General features: G+C 62.1%; 1 protein-coding gene across 4 annotated transcripts in view; it reads right to left on the bottom strand.

Moving 5' to 3' along the window:
* Positions 1-16,856, bottom strand: part of COL18A1 (collagen type XVIII alpha 1 chain) — a 92,457-nt gene extending 75,601 nt beyond the window's left edge. For all 4 annotated transcript variants that reach the window (XM_068547209.1, XM_068547211.1, XM_068547212.1 and 1 more), the window contains exons 1-2: positions 16,751-16,856; positions 16,555-16,649 (exon numbers count right to left, since the gene is read on the bottom strand). In XM_068547209.1, the coding sequence (XP_068403310.1) occupies positions 16,555-16,649; positions 16,751-16,761 (106 nt within the window). In that variant the 5' untranslated portion in view covers positions 16,762-16,856. The remainder of the gene's footprint in view (positions 1-16,554; positions 16,650-16,750) is intronic.
* Between the last annotated feature and the right edge of the window lie 370 nt (positions 16,857-17,226).

The raw sequence follows: 17,226 nt of genomic DNA, 5'->3' as shown, positions 1-17,226 counted from the left end.
GACGTTAGCGATGGGCCCCAGCTCTGCCACAGCAACCTCCTGAGCCCTCTCAACCAGACCAGCACGAGACACAGGGGGACATTCTGAAGTGAGAATGGGAGCAGAGTGTCCCTTCCGTCCGGTGACACTCTGCGGGGGACTCCAGGCCAGCGCGGGGCCGGCCCCGGGCGGTCACCATGCTGCAGCGTCCCCTGAACACGCGCCCGGGCCCCGCAGCTGACACACGGCGGAGCTGGGCACCAGGAGTGATGACCGGCAGCCTGCCCACCTCCCCGCCCACTCCAGGGCCTCCCAGCAAGAGGGATCTCGTGTCCACTCCCAGAGACTGACAGGCCCGCCACGGGCAGCACCAAGTGTGCTCAGCCCAGCAACGGCCAGGACCCTGCTGTACAGAGGCGCTCAGTAGGTGTGGGCGCGCTCTTCAGCTGCTGGGTGAATCGACATCCCCTGCCCCATAAGGTGCTGGCTGTGCTACCGCGGGGGTCACGTCGGGCGCTCAGACAAGGAGGTGGCCCACCGGGGTCCTCGGGCGGCAGACTCTCTCCCGACCCCATGGCACCAGCGCCGGGCCCTCAGGGCTGCCCCACCAGGGTGGCAGGGGCAGCCCAGCTCCCCCAGGCCCAGTGCAGTTTGTCTGGCGGTTCCGGCCAGAAGGCCGCTGAACGGCTGGCTGGACATGGGCTCCCCAGGCACTCAGACCCCGGCGGGGAGGGGCGCCTCCTCCGTCCACCCTCTCAAGCCTCACGCGCGTTCTCCACCTTAGACTCCAAATCAGACGCGCGGCAGGAACGTCTGGGTTGGGGACGCTGGGCGCACCCGGCCGCTGCCCACAGGGACGGCGCTGCAGAGCCTGGTCCTCAGACGGCTCCTAGGAGCTGGCTCAACCTGGGGACCACAAGGCCGGAGGGAAGGTGCCACCGCAGCTGCCTACCATACATCTGGGGTGAGAAGAAGTCATTCTTCCAAAAACGGGGAGGGGCTCAGGGGGGCCTGAGCGTTCAGGCTGAGGAGCTCAGTGCTGACTGGGTCCCACAGCAGGGCCGGGACAAGGTGCCCACACGGCAGTGAGGGCTGCCCCAGGCTGCCCCTGGGAGACCAGGACTCAGAGAAGGCGACCGGCGGTCACCCAGCGAGGCAGGGTGCCCAGGCCGGTCTGCGGCCTTGGCTTCCCATGCTCCGTCCCGCCTGGGGACACCCAGGACAGACGGAAGCTCTCGAAGGCGCCCACCCCCAGCAAGACTTCATCGTCAGACCCCGAGGCTCAGTGACCCCATCTCCCAGCTCGATTTGCCCTGAGAACGAGGAAGAGGTAGCAGTGATGGCTGGCCACAAGTCAGGGCCCCTAAAATCTCTCGAACCTCCTGGAAACTGCCCTCCAGGCTGGAGGGGTCTCCCCCGCAGACCCCCATCTCCCTGTGGGGACAGCGGCCCTTCGGCCAGGGAGAGCCCGTGAGCCTCACGACCCCGAGACAGCCATCCGAGCTCCTCCCGGCGCTGCGTGGCCTCCTGCAGCAGGACCCACTCGTCTGCTCCGTGTCTGCTGACACCCAGCATCCAGCACGGTGGCCGGCCGGTGAGGGGAGCCAGGCCAGACCGCAGGCTTCAGCGTCTCTCTCCCATTCCTGCAGCTCCACGGCTACCAGCGTCCGCACACCTTCCAAGCCCGCACAGGAGCGGGCAAACCCCCTGGTGACCCGTGGGTGCAGGAACACCCCTGCATCCCCAGTAACTGCGCACCTAAGCCAGGCCCTCACCCTGAGAAACTGCACCGCCAAGACCTCAGGCAGGGCCGGCCATGCGCTCTGGCCAAATTCATGAGCCATCATTCTCTTGAAGCCCTCAAAAGTCCATCCATGCATCTGGGAAGCATTTACGAGCCCCAGCTGTGCGCCAGGCATGACGTTAGGTGCTGGGGGCCTCGGGTCCCCGCGCTGGGGGAGGATGGCAGCCAGACACTGATGCCCAGGGCACTGGACAGGGGAGAGGTCAGCGGCCGCAGTGGAGATGCAGGTGTCGGGTCCAGGGGGTAGATGAGGTCCACCAGGCAGGGAAGGGGTAGAAGGAGAAGCAGGTGGAAACTCAAAGGAGGGTATCAAACAGGAGGGTGTCCCCTGGGGGTGGCCGTCCCAGTGCCCCTTGGGCCACGACCCACCATTTCCTTCCCAGGCCACAGAGAGGCTGGCACGGAGAGGGGAGTGGGGGGCCCGGAGGGGCCTGTAGCCGCTTCCCTCCAGGTGGACGCAGGGTTGGGGAGAGGGGGCCGGGCCAGACCAGTGGCCAGCCAAGGAACCCCTGCCCAGGCTCTGCAGGATGAGGGGCAGAATGGCGGCTGGACAGCTCGGGAAGAAGCTGCGTGTGGGGGGTGGGGATGGGGATGGGGGCGGCGAGCCTGCAAGGAGCTGACCTGGGGTGTGGGTGCCACTCGGTTAAACCTCAGGGTGAGCCTGTGAGCGTGTGCTGTCCGGGTGGAAGGAAAGGAGGCGTGGGCCAAGTCGAGTGTGGGGCGGGCTCGGGCCCCCCCCCCCACCGTGGGCGTGAGGGTCACAGCCGCCCGGAAGTCCCACAGGCCGGTGACCCAGGGCCCTCGGAGCCGAGGACATTTGCGCGGAGCTCTCGCTCCTCCAGTACAAGCAGGTGCCTGGCGGCCGGTGCCCAGAAGATCTTGACGGCCCTCCCAGCCCCAGCGCCCGCCGGTCGCTGCCCAGTACCTGGGGCTTCGTGTCAGGAAGGCACCCCCCGCACGTGGCCGAACTTAAAATGACATGAGCCTCGGTCAGCTAGGAGCAAAGACGCCACCTGTCACTCCCTGCCATGCGCCCACCCCTTCCAACCCCATGGGAGGCACCTGCAGGAATCGCCAGGTGGAAGGGACCGTTACTAATCAAATGAAAGCATAATAAGCCGCATGCGGAGACTCTAGCTTCTCATTGTGAGCGGTTCTGGAATCTACTAACTGCGAACTAGTCTCACCACCAGGAGCGGAGGGATCTGGTGCCCACAGACGGGAGCTGCGCTCCAATCTCCACCCACGGCCTTGTGGTCGGGAAGGAGGGTGTGCTCGGGACCCTGTACCCCCCACCCCCTCCCCCTGTCCCGGGCTGTGTCGGGGCCATGTGACAGAGCGGGAGGAGGGAGCGTCCCCTGACCGAGGCCCCAGAAGGACAGTGAGATGGAGGAAGGCCCTGCCGGCCGCGTGGAACTCTGCTCCGAGGTAAAGTAGTCGGGACCCTTCCTCACTCAGCACAGCCTTGCTGCTCTGTGCACACTGGACCTCAACCCCTCATTCACCGGGCTCACCTCCTTCTTCCTCCCGTCCGACTACTGCTGACCCTGCGATGGGACCATTCCTACTGCTCAGCCCCACCCACTGTCACTCCTGGGGTCAGATGCACAGGTGGTCCTTGTACGTGGGCCACGGGTCTCCTCGCAAGGGGCACTAAGCGCATGGCACAGGATTGTAAATTTCAGTAAGGATGAAACGGGGCTGCCAACACTTCCGGGGACAAAGTCCAGTCTCGCCCAGAGGCCCTCCATCTGCCCGTCTGTCCTCAAGGAGCCTAGAGTGTGCTGAGCGGGACCCACACAGGCACCAGCTAACCTAACACAGAGTAGGCGCCAGTGCAGACGCCGCTGGGGAACCCGTCGGGAGCCACAGAGAGGGGCCAGCCTGCCAGCTTGGTGAGTGGGGGGGCACGCTGAGAAGCACAGGCGGGCCATCAGCAGCCCTGCTCTTCCTGGTAAAAGGCAGGAGTGTGCAGCAGGACCACGGAACTCGCCACGCATAGCTCCCCACGGAGGGCCCTGGGTCTGGAGCCGCAGCTCCTTCTCGCTGGAGTCCTGCAGCGCTAACTCTTGGTAGCCTGAGGGCAGCTGGGTCCAAGTGCCTTCCCGGCCCACACCCACCGCTGGCCCCAGAAGGTTCCGGAGAGTGGGCGGACTGGGAACCCGCTCTCTCAGGGCTACAGGAATGCCATCCCGCCAGCCGTGATCCTGTTGCTGGGATACCAGCGAGGAGGAGCCGCAACCGTGCTGGACAAGCGTCTCGACGGCACGACCTTCTCCAGATATAACTGGACCCAAATCGCATGTCATGAGCTGACAGCACGAATAAAGGAGGAAGCTGTTCGCGGGGCCTCGTGGGGACATTCCTGTGGTGAGAGGGCCATCGCACCTGCTCAGGCCGTGAGCGCCAGCCCAGGGCGGAGCCAGCTGCAGGCTGCGCACAAAGGGGCTTTCATCTGAGGGGCCTCACGTCCTCGATGAGCGATGAGAGAGCTCAGAGGTGGAGGGGATGTGAATCGTGAGAGGGAAACTCCTGTGCTTGGTGCAGAATGAAGTCAGGGCAACCTGCACCTGTGCACCCACCTGGGGCCCAAGCAGGTGTGAGCAGCCATCCCCAACCCCGGAAGCCGGAGCCCCACCCCCCATCACGCGCGTCCCCCCACCTCACAGTCAGCCACCGGCCCGGGAACGGCACAGGCCACAAAGCGGCACCTCGGCCTGGCCTCGGGTGTGACGCAGGCCGGGGTGGAGGTGGTGTGGCTTCACCTGGGCCGACGCAACCACAACTTAGAGAGGCACAGCTTTACCTGAGAGCGGGTTACACCACGGCCTGTGCGGCATCTTCCCGCCCAGGTCCCGGGTGAGCCGGGGCTCACGAAACGGCAGGGTCGGCATGTTGACCACTAAGAAGGAGCAGAGGGACGGCGGGGGGCAGGACGCACAGCCCAGACCCCTTGGCACAGGGGGGCGGCCGGGCCGGGACCCAGAGCCGTGAACCATGGGGAAGAGCAAGGACACCCAAGAATGAGGTCGCAGGGACCCCGGGCCCTGGCACACGGAAGGGTGCGTGGGGGGCATCCAGGGGGGCTGGTTAACAGGCACAGGGAAAGAGAACGGGGCGCCCCGAAGCTCGGGCAGTCACAGCGAGCGACCGTCACCGCTGATAGGACGGAGTCCGCTCGGGACACCACGGCACAAGGAAGGGGTCTCCGCGGATCCCACCCCCGTCTCCGTGACCCGGGTCTCCCAGAAGCTCAGGCCCAGGGCTGCCCTTTAAGAAGTGGCTCCCCAGACATGCATGTCCTGAGCCAGGAAAACAGGAGACACTCCTCATCACTCAAAAAGGCCCTTTAGTAAAAGCACGTTAAGGCACGAGGGTTGTTTCTGTAGAAGAGAAAGGCAAAGGTCAAATCAGATGCTTCCACACACCTGAAACTCAGAGTGAGCCGGCGCCCCTGGAAGCGTCGATCCTGGATCGTTCCCAAGGGATGCTCACGTGTAACTGGGGAAACGCAGGGAAAGGAGGATGGGGGGCGGGGCTGATGTCCAATCCAGTGGGCAGGTGAGGGCTGCGGCTTTAGAATCCAACTCCCCATTGCCTACTAGCTAGTTAGGATTCAAAACCCAGTACAACCTGCACTGAGACCTGGTGAGCAGGGTCTTCGGCTGGGACTGAACAGACCAGGGTGACCAGCCATGATGGACGACGCTGCGGCCAAAGGCCCTGCATTTCTGAATCCGAGCAGAGACATGTGCCCTGCCCCTCCTCTGTCCCATGACCCTGGGGAGGAGCTGCACAGCCTCCCCGCAGAGTCCCCTGAGTAAGTGACCTTTGGGCTGGGCCAGCCCTGGCCACTCCTGAGATGGCCTACAGAGGGCCTGAGGCAGGGGGCCCGTCCACTTCTGGGAGTCGGGGGACGGGAACAAGAGCAAACTGCACCCAAGGGTCCCGGGCACAGCCCTCAACCCCTCCCAGCTGCCCGCCACCCCGGGCTCCGTCTCTGGCCGCCCAGAAGGTACAAAGCCAGGCCTGCGGGAGCCAGGCTGAGCTCTCAGCCACACGCCCTGCCCGGACGTCCCGGCTCTCCCTGAGTGCGTGAGATCTGAGAAAGGTCCCTGTGCCGGAGGAGAGGTGACAACACGCAGTACGTGACGGCAAATGAAGATGTAGTTTGCACGTCAGGAGCCACCTCACAGATGGGCCAGTCTGGCCGTTTTCATAAGCGAAGCAAGTCTGGCCACCAGTTCCCACCGGCCATCAAGTCTCTTGGCACAGATAACTGAAGGTCCACCTTGGATAACTGAAGGTCCACCCGGCACCTGGATAACTGAAGGTCCACCCAGCACCAGCTAACTTGAAGGTCCACCCGGCATACGGATAACTGAAGGTCCACCTCAGATAACTGAAGGTCCGCCCAGCACCGGATAACTGAAGGTCCACCTCGGATAACTGAAGGTCCACCCAGCACCTGGATAACTGAAGGTCCATCTCAGATAACTGAAGGTCCACCCAGCATCCGGATAACTGAAGGTCCACCCAGCATCCAGATAACTGAAGGTTCACCCAGCACCTGGATAACTGAAGGTCCACCCAGCACCAGCTAACTTGAAGGTCCACCCGGCATATGGATAACTGAAGGTCCACCTCGGATAACTGAAGGTCCACCTGGCATCCGGATAACTGAAGGTCCACCCAGCACCCAGATAACTGAAGGTCCAGCCAGCACCCAAGATGGTTGGAGGCTGACAAGCACTGGTCCGTTCCACGAGTACTGAGTACTGTCCACCTGCTCGGCAACTGGTCAGCTTTACTTTATAAACCCTTTCTGCAACACGCCAGGACACTGGGCAGAACTGGCACTTTCTGGGAATGTGCCTTTGTGCCATTTGCCTCATTCTCCAAAAACAGAACAGAGCGGGTTGCTGTCCGACCTAGTGGACAATAACACCCGCCCCTGCCCTGCGAGGGCCCTGCCGGAGAGAGTCCCAGGACAGACCCCACACACACACAGTCCCCTTGCCCACAGGCCCGTCCAGGCACTCTCGGGCGTCCCGACGTCTGCCCTGGCCCCGCTCACCTGCCCTCTGTCCGCCCGCCTCCCTCCCCCGTTCAAGCTTCCATCAGCCCGTCGGAGCCCAGAGCCAGCACGTCGGAGCCCCTGGTGCCACCCGGGGACACGCGGAGGTCATTCTGGGGCCTGAGAATGGGGTCCCGCTGAGCCCTAAGAGGTTCCTAGGATGGGGCCCCTCTAACCTCTCCACAGAGAGTCCCCAGCCCAGGGTGCTGGGTGCGCAGGACGGGGAGTCGACCCTCGGGACTTGGGGGTCCGGAAGGGCACTCAGGGGCCCTGTAAAGGGCGTGGGGGTCCCAAGGCCTTCGAACGCATCAGAGGTTTCACACTGTCAAGAAGCAGCACTTTACCAACGAGGGGATCTGCGTCACCATGACTCCACCCCTGCCGCTGACCTAGCCACACGCTGCACAGTCTCCTGCAGCTGCTGGAGAAAATGACCCCGAAGTCAGGGGCTGGAAACCACACGAGCTGCGCTCCACAGTTCTGGAGGCCAGAGGCCCAAAACCCAGGTGTCGGCACGACTGTGCTCCTTTCCGGAGGCCCCGGGGAGGACCCAGTCCCTGGTTCCAGCATCTAGAAGCCGCCTGTGTTCCTCGGCTCGTAGCCCCTTCCTGCATCTTCCAATCTCTCCCTCAACCTTTGCTTCCATCGCCACGTATCCTTGTTCTGACCTGACCCTCTGGCCTCCCCCATCCCTTCTTAGGACCCTTAGGATTACATGTAGGCCCACCGGGATAATCCAGGGTAATCTCTGAAGCTCAAGAGCCTAATCCCACCCAAAGTCCTTTTTACCACGTAAAGCAGCGTTCACGGGTCCTGTGGATCAGGATGGGGAGGTCTTTGGGGGCTGACATTCAGCAGACCATATGCCATGGGAAGAAAAAGTTTAAACGCTGGAAGGTAGGGTTGTTTAGGTTCTTAAATGTGGGGAAGTTAGGTGCTTGGGAGGCCAGCTCGCCGTCCAGGAGTGGGCGGTGGGGTGGGGATGTTTTCCCATCTGGGAAGCAGACCAGCTTGCGGCTGGCTCTCCGGGGGGCCCTGAGGCTTCTGCACCCAGAGGGGCTGTCCACACAGGCCGGGAGTGGAGTCAGCAGGGAGGGCAGCCCAGGTCCGTTTAAGATGTCCCATTTCCCCGACACTGACAGTAAAGACTGTGTTGGAATGCGTGGGTTTTCTTTCTGGTTTCCAAACCTCCGCGGCATTCTTAACTATTGCCACAATATAAGGTTATGAAGGAACAGCAGAGCATGGCAGAGTCTGAGTCAGCGCCGGCTGGGCCCGAGTCCCCTGGGGATGGAGGCTCATGTTAGCCAGAAAACAGGAAGGTCCTGGCTGCCCCAAGGACACCGGTGACCTGGACCAAGATGGGTCTCCCGGTGCCACGGGGGGACAAGGCCAAGATGTGAGGACCCAAGACAAGCAGAGGTCACTGCCAACACTACCCGCCGGTGTGGAAGCATGGTAAGCCCGCAACCCTGGGTCAGCCTTGGGACCCAGAGAAGTGAGCAAAGTCACAGCCGGAACCTTGAAGTGGGGCAGGAGGGCCGGGCCCTGCAGGGGCACCTGGGCTCAGAAAGGGCCGTCCTCCCCTCCAGGGGCAAGAGGATGAGAAGCAGAGGTGGCCCAGGGCCAGGTGTGGACACGCCCAGGGCGGCAGAAGGAAAGCTGTCTAGTTGAAATAATCATTTATGGTAGAAAAAGCCTCTCCCAGCTCCACCAATGGGCTAGCTGCGCCCTCTCCTGAGGGGCCTGCCTTTCAAAGCCCTCAGGCCTCGTGTGAGGGGAAGGAGGGTCTGAGCTGGGCCTGTGGGCGGTGCCTGGCGGCCTGGGGTAGAGCCGCTGGAGAGGGAGCGGGTCTACCCCAGGTGGGGAGACCCCAAAGGCGAGCGTGGACGGAATCAAGGGTGGCTTCCCTTCGTTCTGGTTGGAAGGCTGGGGTGACAGAGGACAGAAAGGACGCCGTCCTGTCTGCTGTCCTCTGAGCAAGCGCTGCCCAGATGACACCCCATGAGGCTGAGCTCAGATTCCCAGCACAGACAGGGCCTCAATCCGGGAACCCCAGGAACCGGCCTGGCTCGCAGAGAACAAGAGGCTCCGTGGAATCTCAGCGGGAGAGTTTTTCAAAATACAGCAGCCTCGTGACAAGATCCAACAGGCAGAGGCAGGTCTGCGATCCCTGGATCACCCCCACGGGACACGTGGGTGGGCGAGACCACGCGGGCACCCGGGCCCAGAACACTTGCAGGACTTCGGAGCTGCGGGCGTGAGTGGGCTGCTTTGTCTAAAACACATGATCGTCTTAGCAGGCGCAGCCCATGGCCAAGTAAGAAGCACAAAAACTGTGTTCCGGTCACGAGGACCCACTTCCTGCTCTTGGTGCTCACCAGGCCCTCCTTCCAGGCCTCGCCCTGACGGGTGGCTTAGGCCATCCCCGATGGTGTTCCCCAGAGCCCAAGGAGGAGTTGTCGGGACACATCCCAGGAAGCTCCCTGCAGGAATGCCCTATTCAGTCCCACAGAGCCCCACTGCCCTCCCCAATTTACAGACCAGAGGCACAGAGACGGTGAGGAATCTGCCAAAGGTCACACAGCGCTCAGAAGCAAAGCTGGAATTAAAACCTGGAGCCTGGGCTCTCAACCCACATAGCAGATGGTGTCCCATCCACAAACACAAAGTGGCCAGCCAGGTTGCCCGCCAGCTGTAATAGACCACGATTTAGTGACTCCATGCTTGTTTTCTGCAAGGACTAGCTCTAACTCCACGCCCACCAAAGCCAAGTAAAGAAAATAAGAGCCACATGCAGCACGTGGCCCCCCAGCACTCTGCCTGCTGGCGCGCGCAGTTTTCCTCTCTGAATTCTCCCGACCCCCACATCACCCCTGCAATGCAGATGAGCCCAGGCCGCTGTCCCTGAGCTGCGATCGTCACGCGTGTCCTACCTCTACAGGAAAAGGCCATAAAAATAAGGGAAAAAAACAACACCCTGCTTTAAGAAATTACACGTTCCCAATTAAAGCCTGCCCACAAACTAGAAAATATGCCAAATATGCCCCCCAGGAGGTGACACCATAGGCAGGCATGACAAGGCGGAAGACAGTGCAGAGACAGAGGATGGATGTCAGAGCAAGGAGAGATGCGAAGGCCAAATAACACTCCAGAACCTGCACTCTCACTGGACGGAAACTCACAAAATAGAGCACAGAAGTGGCATTTCTCCATTTATCAGATTAGCAGGATTTTCAAAGTGACAGTGCCCAGCCCTGGCGGTTTGGGCTGAAAAGCTGCACGGAACTAATATCCATCTGGAGGGATGTCCACCCCCCTCCCGAAGGTCCCAACCACAGTCCCCCCTGCACTCAGCCCCAGCACTGCCATGGGGCCTCCTCAGATAGGCAGCCCGGACCCCAGAGTGGATGCTCTCGGCCTGCTGGGGACATAACGGTCTGCCCTGCCCTCGGGGACAGGGACAGACCCCAGGGACACTGCTGTTTACCTTCCTGTTTGGGGCAGGCAGGGCGCAAACACAGGTGCTCAAAAATGACTCAGGAAAGAGGAAGTCAATGGACCAAGGGGCCAGGTGGCTGGGTTCACCACTCACCACCACCTCCCAGCCCCAGACCAGCCGGGGCGAAAGGAATGCCTTCCCAAGTTCTCCTCTAATGCGAACCCCGACCCCCGGCCCCAGATGCGTGAGCCCCAGCTTGGAAGAGACCCTGGCTCCATGGGCCAACTGGCTGGTCCAGGGGAGCTCAGGGGCAGGCAGGGCCACCTCAGGGGCTCAGGCCCACCCTGCATCAGGCGCTCGGTCGGCCTGCGGAACGTTACCCTCTCTTCCCGTGGCCCTGCCCTCCCGACTGCAAGGGGAGGGGGAGAATCTTCCCGCCTCACACTGTCAAAGCAGCAGCACCCACGTAAATCACGGTTTCCCTTCCAAGATGAAGTCCCCTGGTTGGTTGCCTAAATGGAAACGGGGAAGAAAGCTGTCCCTTCGCCCTAGAGGCCATGGGGGCTCTGGATTCAGGCCCCAGCAGAGATGCATTCGGCCTCCAGCTCCCAGCAGCTGGGTCAGTGCTCTTCCCCGGGCCCTCCCCGTTTCCAGGATGAGAGAAGCTTACTTTTTTGCACGGTGGGCACCAAGATGCGGTTCAACCGCTGCTGGGATGTGCCCTCCAGGCACTGCTTTCACATCGGCTCAAGTCTCCCCAAAGCAGAAGGGCGCCTCTCATGCTCACTGAGAACAGCCTGTGCCAGCAGGTTCTGTGCAAACAGGAGACCCAGCTGCCGGAGCCTGGTACTGTCTCCAAGATTTCTGAGCTTGGATGCAAAACAAGGAGGCCTGACCGTGCCTAATTCTGAATCTACTCAAGGAACAGTGCAAAAAGTAGAAACGAGTACTTCGGACCAAACTTAAATGAATGACTGAATGAATAAAAAAATAAATCAGTAACATGCAATATCTGCAGATGTTCCGTCCAGGCTCCACGAAAACCACCAACACCAATCCATCAAAAGCACGTACATGGTCTCTGCAGTTTCCATTCAGGCCCCGCCACTGTAACCCACCACCAAGATCTGGTCACACAGGCTCCATCCCCTCGCCCTGCAGCCTCATCCCCAAGCCTTTGGCTCTGGTCTCATGTCCTTTGTGGGGAAACACCCTGTAAAGGTCAACCTTGACCCGTGGCCAGTGCCTGGGCCAGCTGGACCCACCACAGAGCCTCTTGGTCTTGCAGAAACCAGGGGTGGCCAAGAGCCCCGCCCATCACCCCAGCTCAGCGCTGGGTGCCCCTGCCCTGTGCCACCGGCCTCGTCACGGTGCATCAGCCCGGGAGGGTCCCCGTCTGCCAGCACGGAATTCCAGAAAGGTGTACCGGCCTGTGAACAAGTCCTCCTTCCTGGGCACTCGCTGAAGACAGCCAGGAGGCAGTGCCGGGGCTTGTCTCTGCCAGAGGAGCTGGGGTGGGGGTAGGATGCGCCCCTGCAGGCCGGCAGGCGGAGCACAGACACTGCCCTGCGGCCCCCAAGTTTCGTCTGACTCAGCGCATCCGTGATCTAAAGCTCCTTCTGACAGCCGTTCTGCACGGCCCAGACCCGCCAATCGAACACATGACCCCAAGGGCCAGCCCAAGTCACCCAGCCACACCCTGCCGGCACCGGGCAGTGCTGGGGAGTGGGACAGAGAAAGCTCCCTGTCTCCACCAAGCATCCCCGAGGGATGCAGGGGACGGTGCGAGGTCCCGGACACGTGTGGAGATACCACGAGCAGCATCCAACACAAGGCACGTCATACACGGGTGCTGTGAGGAGCTTCACAAGGCAACCACCTGCTGCTCAGGGCACCCAGAAGGGGGGGAGGGGCTGTTCCCGCCCCGGGTTAGAGCAGGAAACCAAGGCAGCGCCCACCACCCCAATGCTCCTCCCAAGTCTGGCAGGAGGGCAGGGAGGGGCTCAGAGGCCCACGCCTTCTTGGGAAGGAGCCGGGCCTGGCAGAGAGCTCATCCCAGACCCTAAGCCATCAGCGATGGGAGGCGCGGGGTCCAGAGAAGCCACGTGACCTGGCAAGGCAGCAGAGCTGTGGGGACCCAGGGCACACTGCAGGCACCTCCCACAACGTTCTCACTGTCCTTCTGGGCCCCTGCCGTCAAAATGTGTCAAATGCAATCATCTTATGAGCGTGCCAAACATATATTTTAATTTTCCCAATAATTTATCCCTCCCTCCCGCCAACAGCATCAAGTTTCGGGTAGTTTCACATGTCACATCCTGCAATGTCCACCTTCTACCCAGACATCAGACAGCTGGTGCTTGGCCAGCTGTGTTCTGGGGAGAGGGGCCGCCGTTTCGGGGTTCTCTCTCAGATGACAGCTAACCCAGAGCCTCCAAGCCTCCGAGCAGAGAGCTGAGATTAGAGTGTGCCATCTGTGGTCCGACCCTCGCCGGCACGGGGGTGGCCACGCCTCGACCAGGACTGCAGACGGGCATGTGCCGTGGGGCATAGGCCAGCCACTGCAGACAGAGCCGGGCCTGGGGGCTGCTCGTCAGCCACGGCTGCAGCAAGACCCGCTTGCCCCTCACCCACCCCTCCACTGACCGGCCCTTCCCCGCAGTGCTCAGGCCATGAGAGAGGGAAGTCCGCTGGCCATCGTGTCAGAAGACGGGTCTTGTCCCATTCCGTCACCCACGGAGCGCCAGGACGTTTTCAACAACCCAGCTGAAGAGAGACCAGGCACTCTGGTGGGGAGAGAGCGAGCGTGTGCACGGATGTGCACGTGTGTACATCTGTGTGTGCACGTGTGTGTGCGCATTCACTGAGTGCAGGCGCAGCTGTATTTTCAGGGTGAGGCAGGGCGGGTGGGGCAGGCTCTCTAGGCCCCGCGAGCTCTGGACAGCTCAGGAGTCAGTTTCTCTCCTTCTAGGTTTCCTTGCAAGGACCTTCCCCCTCCTCCTTCTTTTAAAGGAAAACAAGAGTGCCTTGAAAAACAAGTTTTGCTGAAATTCAAGACTACCTTAGAGGTCTTATTGCTGAACCCTGAAGACTCCCCATCTGTGCTGCCCCTCCAAATGAGCCTGCCTCGACAGAAGTTCCCACCCTCTGCTTAGATCACTTACCAGGTGCCTGTGAACCCCAGGATGACAGGCACCCCCGGACACGGGGACCCACAGGGTCTTGGCCGTGTCCTGTTCAAGCCTAAACCCTGCAGGCCCACCGAGGGAGTTGGGGGGAGGCAGGACCACGGCCATCAGCGGAGACCTGGTCCCACTGATGGACCCTAGTGGTGACAAAGGGTGGGACACGTGGGTCTGGGGGTGGGGGTGTGTGGGGAGCTGACGGAGCCTGAGCCCGAAGTCACATGTGGGAGGGGCCAGAGACAAGACGACTCAAAGCCCAGGGCTCTGGCGTGGCCACGGGCGTCCTGCAAATGTCCACAGGGCGAGGTCCTTCTTCCTCAGCCCTGAAGGAATGACCCATGGGCAGACGCCACCTTAGCACACGTGACTCCGGTACTTCCTCCGGGAGAGGGGACCGCAGGTAGCACTGAGCCTCCAGGCTCATAAGCCCGCCCAGCCAAGGTCCCACCAGGTCTCTGGCTATGGGGGAAAGCACACGATGCCATTCAAGAGCGTCAGAATGACAGCGGCCAAGCTTAAACAAAACAGCAGAAGTCGTTATTTATTTATTTTTTCGGTCAAGTACAGCCCAGAGACAGACTCGGGAAAATGCATCATTTGGGGTCAGAAAAAAATGTTCAAATCAGCAAACGGGGCTTACGTTTTTGACTCCCAAGGGTAATTTTGAAGCGTTTCTAGAACAAATTGAGCCCCTGCTGAGTCAGGCATTCACATACTTTTGCTCTTCTCCAACATCTAGAGAGGCAATTATTATCCCATTCCAAGGGGACTTGGTCCCAGCAGGGAAAGGAGCCTGTGTTCTCCCAGCACGGGGGAGGGGCGGGCGGCACACAAGCCCTGCTGAGCGTGCTTCCTGCTTTATGCTCCGGGGAACAAAAAGAGCACATTCTGTTAGGCACCTTGCAAGGGAAGGGGCTCCCTTCCTTCTGGGGGACCTGAGACTACGGCAAACCCCCACTGCAGCCACGTGGCGGGACAGAAGATAAAGCGCGCCATTTCTAGGGCTTCCCTGGTGGCGCAGTGGTTAAGAATCCGCCTGCCAATGCAGGGGACACAGGTTCGAGCCCCGGTCTGGGAAGATCCCACATGCCACGGAGCAACTAAGCCCGTGCGCCACAACTACTGAGCCTGCGCTCTAGAGACTGCGAGCCACGACTACTGAGCCCGCATGCGACAACTACTGAAGTCCGCGTGCCTAGAGCCCGTGCTCCGCAACAAGAGAAGCCACTGCAGTGAGAAGCCCGTGCACCACAAGGAAGAGTAGCCCCTGCTCGCCACAACTAGAGAAAGCCCGCGCACAGCAACAAAGACCCAGCGCAGCCAAAAATAAATAAATAAAATAAATAAATTAAAAAAAAAAAAAACACCATTTCTTGAACTGTCACTCTGCCATCCACCACCCCCAGAGTCTGCATTAACTTGAACACCTAGAGATCTCATCTCACCCAAGCTCCCGAACACAACATTTGATTTTTTTCTTCTCCTTGAGGCTCAAAGTCAACACCCTTGACTTCCTCTCCTTGATTACAAAGTTTCATAAGCTGGGGTGTGGATGCTTCAGTGTCTTTCCTTTTGCCGACTAGACATAATTATAAAAGAGCCTTCAGGCTTACGCATTCCTGCACATGTCTGCGGGGATGGCCCCTGAAGCCACGATGTGGTCCCGGGCAGTCATAAGAACCCCAGGAACCCCGGGGACCACAGAACCCTATAAGGACAAACACTCCCTAAATGCCCTCCCCCCAGAGTTAACCCAAATACCTGAGGAGTTATCTGCTACACTACAAACAGGTGCTTCCCGCACATCTATTTATAAGGTGGTTACTTTTTTAAAAGGTCTGTGCTGCCGTTTAACGTGATGACCAAGCCGACTGGAAACAATGAAACAAATTATTATGGCTCTCTCCCCAGAACACTTCCCTCCAGCGACACCCCCCAGCTGTGGCAGCAGGTGTGCGACTGCTGTGCTGACCACAGCGAGCAGTCACTCTGGCCGCGGGGAGCCGGCTGCCCGGGACGGATGTCAGGGCAGGCAGTCTATTTCCACCTGTGATAAAGCACCTACGCTTTGCGGGCGGGGGCTCCCCTTGGGTCTGGCACCTCCACCGCCTCCTCCCGGGCCCTTGCTGGGCCGGTTGGGAAGAGGACGTGGGACGCCGCGTGGTTGGGAATGGGGTCCCAGGAGCTGGGGGCAGAGGAAGTTTCAGCGCGGTCAGAACGGCCTTCCGGACCACAGTTTGCGGTCCACGCGGGAGCAGCGGCGAGCGGGCGCCGCCAAACAACGGACCCCTGCGCCTTGTTCTCCCGGCGGCTGCTCGGCGCTCGGCCGCATCAAAGGGACCGCGCGCAACCCGACACCGCGGCGGGCGCGGGGGCAGAGGCCTGGCGGCCGGGGCGGCGCACAAAGGCTGGCCCTGGAGAAACCTGGGCAGTTTTGCCTCAACAGGTTGGAAACAACACGGCTGCGCCCCGCACCGCACCGTCCTCCCCGAGACCTGCTGGACTCCGCGCGCGGTTACGCTGGGGCCCAGAGGCGCTGGGAGGCACCAGGCCGGTGACGGCGACACAGGCCCGCGGTCAGGCTTCGGATGCCCGGGCGTCTCCGAGCCACCGCGCGTGTAACGGCCGTCACCACGACCTCGGCTCCGGGACCTCACTGGTCCTCGGCCCGCAGCGCTGTCCGTCGAGCGCACCAACTTCCCCGCAGAGTCGCCGAAGTATGGTCACGACACGAGGGTCTCAGGACGCAGCTGGCCCGCACCATCCCCAGCCCGGCCCGCTCCCCGAGTCCCGGGCGCGCCCAGGTGGCGCGAACCCCCGCAGTCGAGGAATGAATGGCCGTCGCAGGACGCTCGGGCACACGGCCCCGGCCCGACCCCGTCCACCCTCCGACCGCCCCCCGCGGGCCACCTGCGCGCGTGGGTAGAGCCGGGCCGCCTCCGGGACCGAAGCCGAGATGGGCTGGGGTGAGGACGTCGCCGCCTCGGACCTGCCAGAGACCCGCACAAAGTGCGGCCGGAGGCGGGCGAGCCAGGTGCGAGCACTCTCGCGTCCCCGCTGGTCTTACCTGGCTCTGCGGACGCCGCGCTGACCCCGAGCAGCAGGACCAGGGGGGCGAGCAAGTCCAGGAGGCGCCGCCGCCGCGGTCGCAGCCAGGGCCACCTGCGGGCACAGGCCACAGGTTAGGGTACCGCGCGCGCCCCCGTCCCCCGCCCGTGAGCCCCCGCTGCCCCCGCCCGTCCCCGGCACCGCGCGGCCCGCACCTCGGCGCCATGCTCGGCGGGCCGGACCGTCTGTGCCGCTGGATGTTGCGCCTCCGCCGCGGTGCGCCGGCTCGGCCGGCCGCGCACTGACCGCCGCGGGGACCAGGCGGAGGGCGGGCGGGGGCGGAGCTGGTCAGGGGGCAGGACGGGCCAGGGCAGTGGGCGGGCAGGGGGCCGGGCAGGGGGCAGGGCCTGGCGCGGAGTAAACCCTGCGCGGAGCGGGGTGCGGACCCGGAACCCGACCGTGGGCCGCTCCCCGGGTCCTAGCACCGCTGCGCTGCAGCCGCAGTGTTTCTCCCCCGACCCCCAGTCCCCAGGCAGCGTGGCCGGCCCGAGCCCCGGCCTCAGGAAGAGCTGCCCCTGCCGCTGCCCAAGGCGGCACCTGGGGTCTCGGGCTGCAAACCGGGGCAAGGTCCAGGGACACGCAGTGTGTCCAGCCCGGCGTCTCTTCGGGAAGGTGACCGTAACCAGGGGAT

The sequence above is a fragment of the Eschrichtius robustus genome, chromosome 6 (genome assembly GCF_028021215.1).
Source record: "Eschrichtius robustus isolate mEscRob2 chromosome 6, mEscRob2.pri, whole genome shotgun sequence".
Classification (NCBI taxonomy): Eukaryota; Metazoa; Chordata; class Mammalia; order Artiodactyla; family Eschrichtiidae; genus Eschrichtius; species Eschrichtius robustus.
Note: the sequence above shows the minus strand (reverse complement) of the source record. Positions and strands in the feature narration are given on the sequence as shown.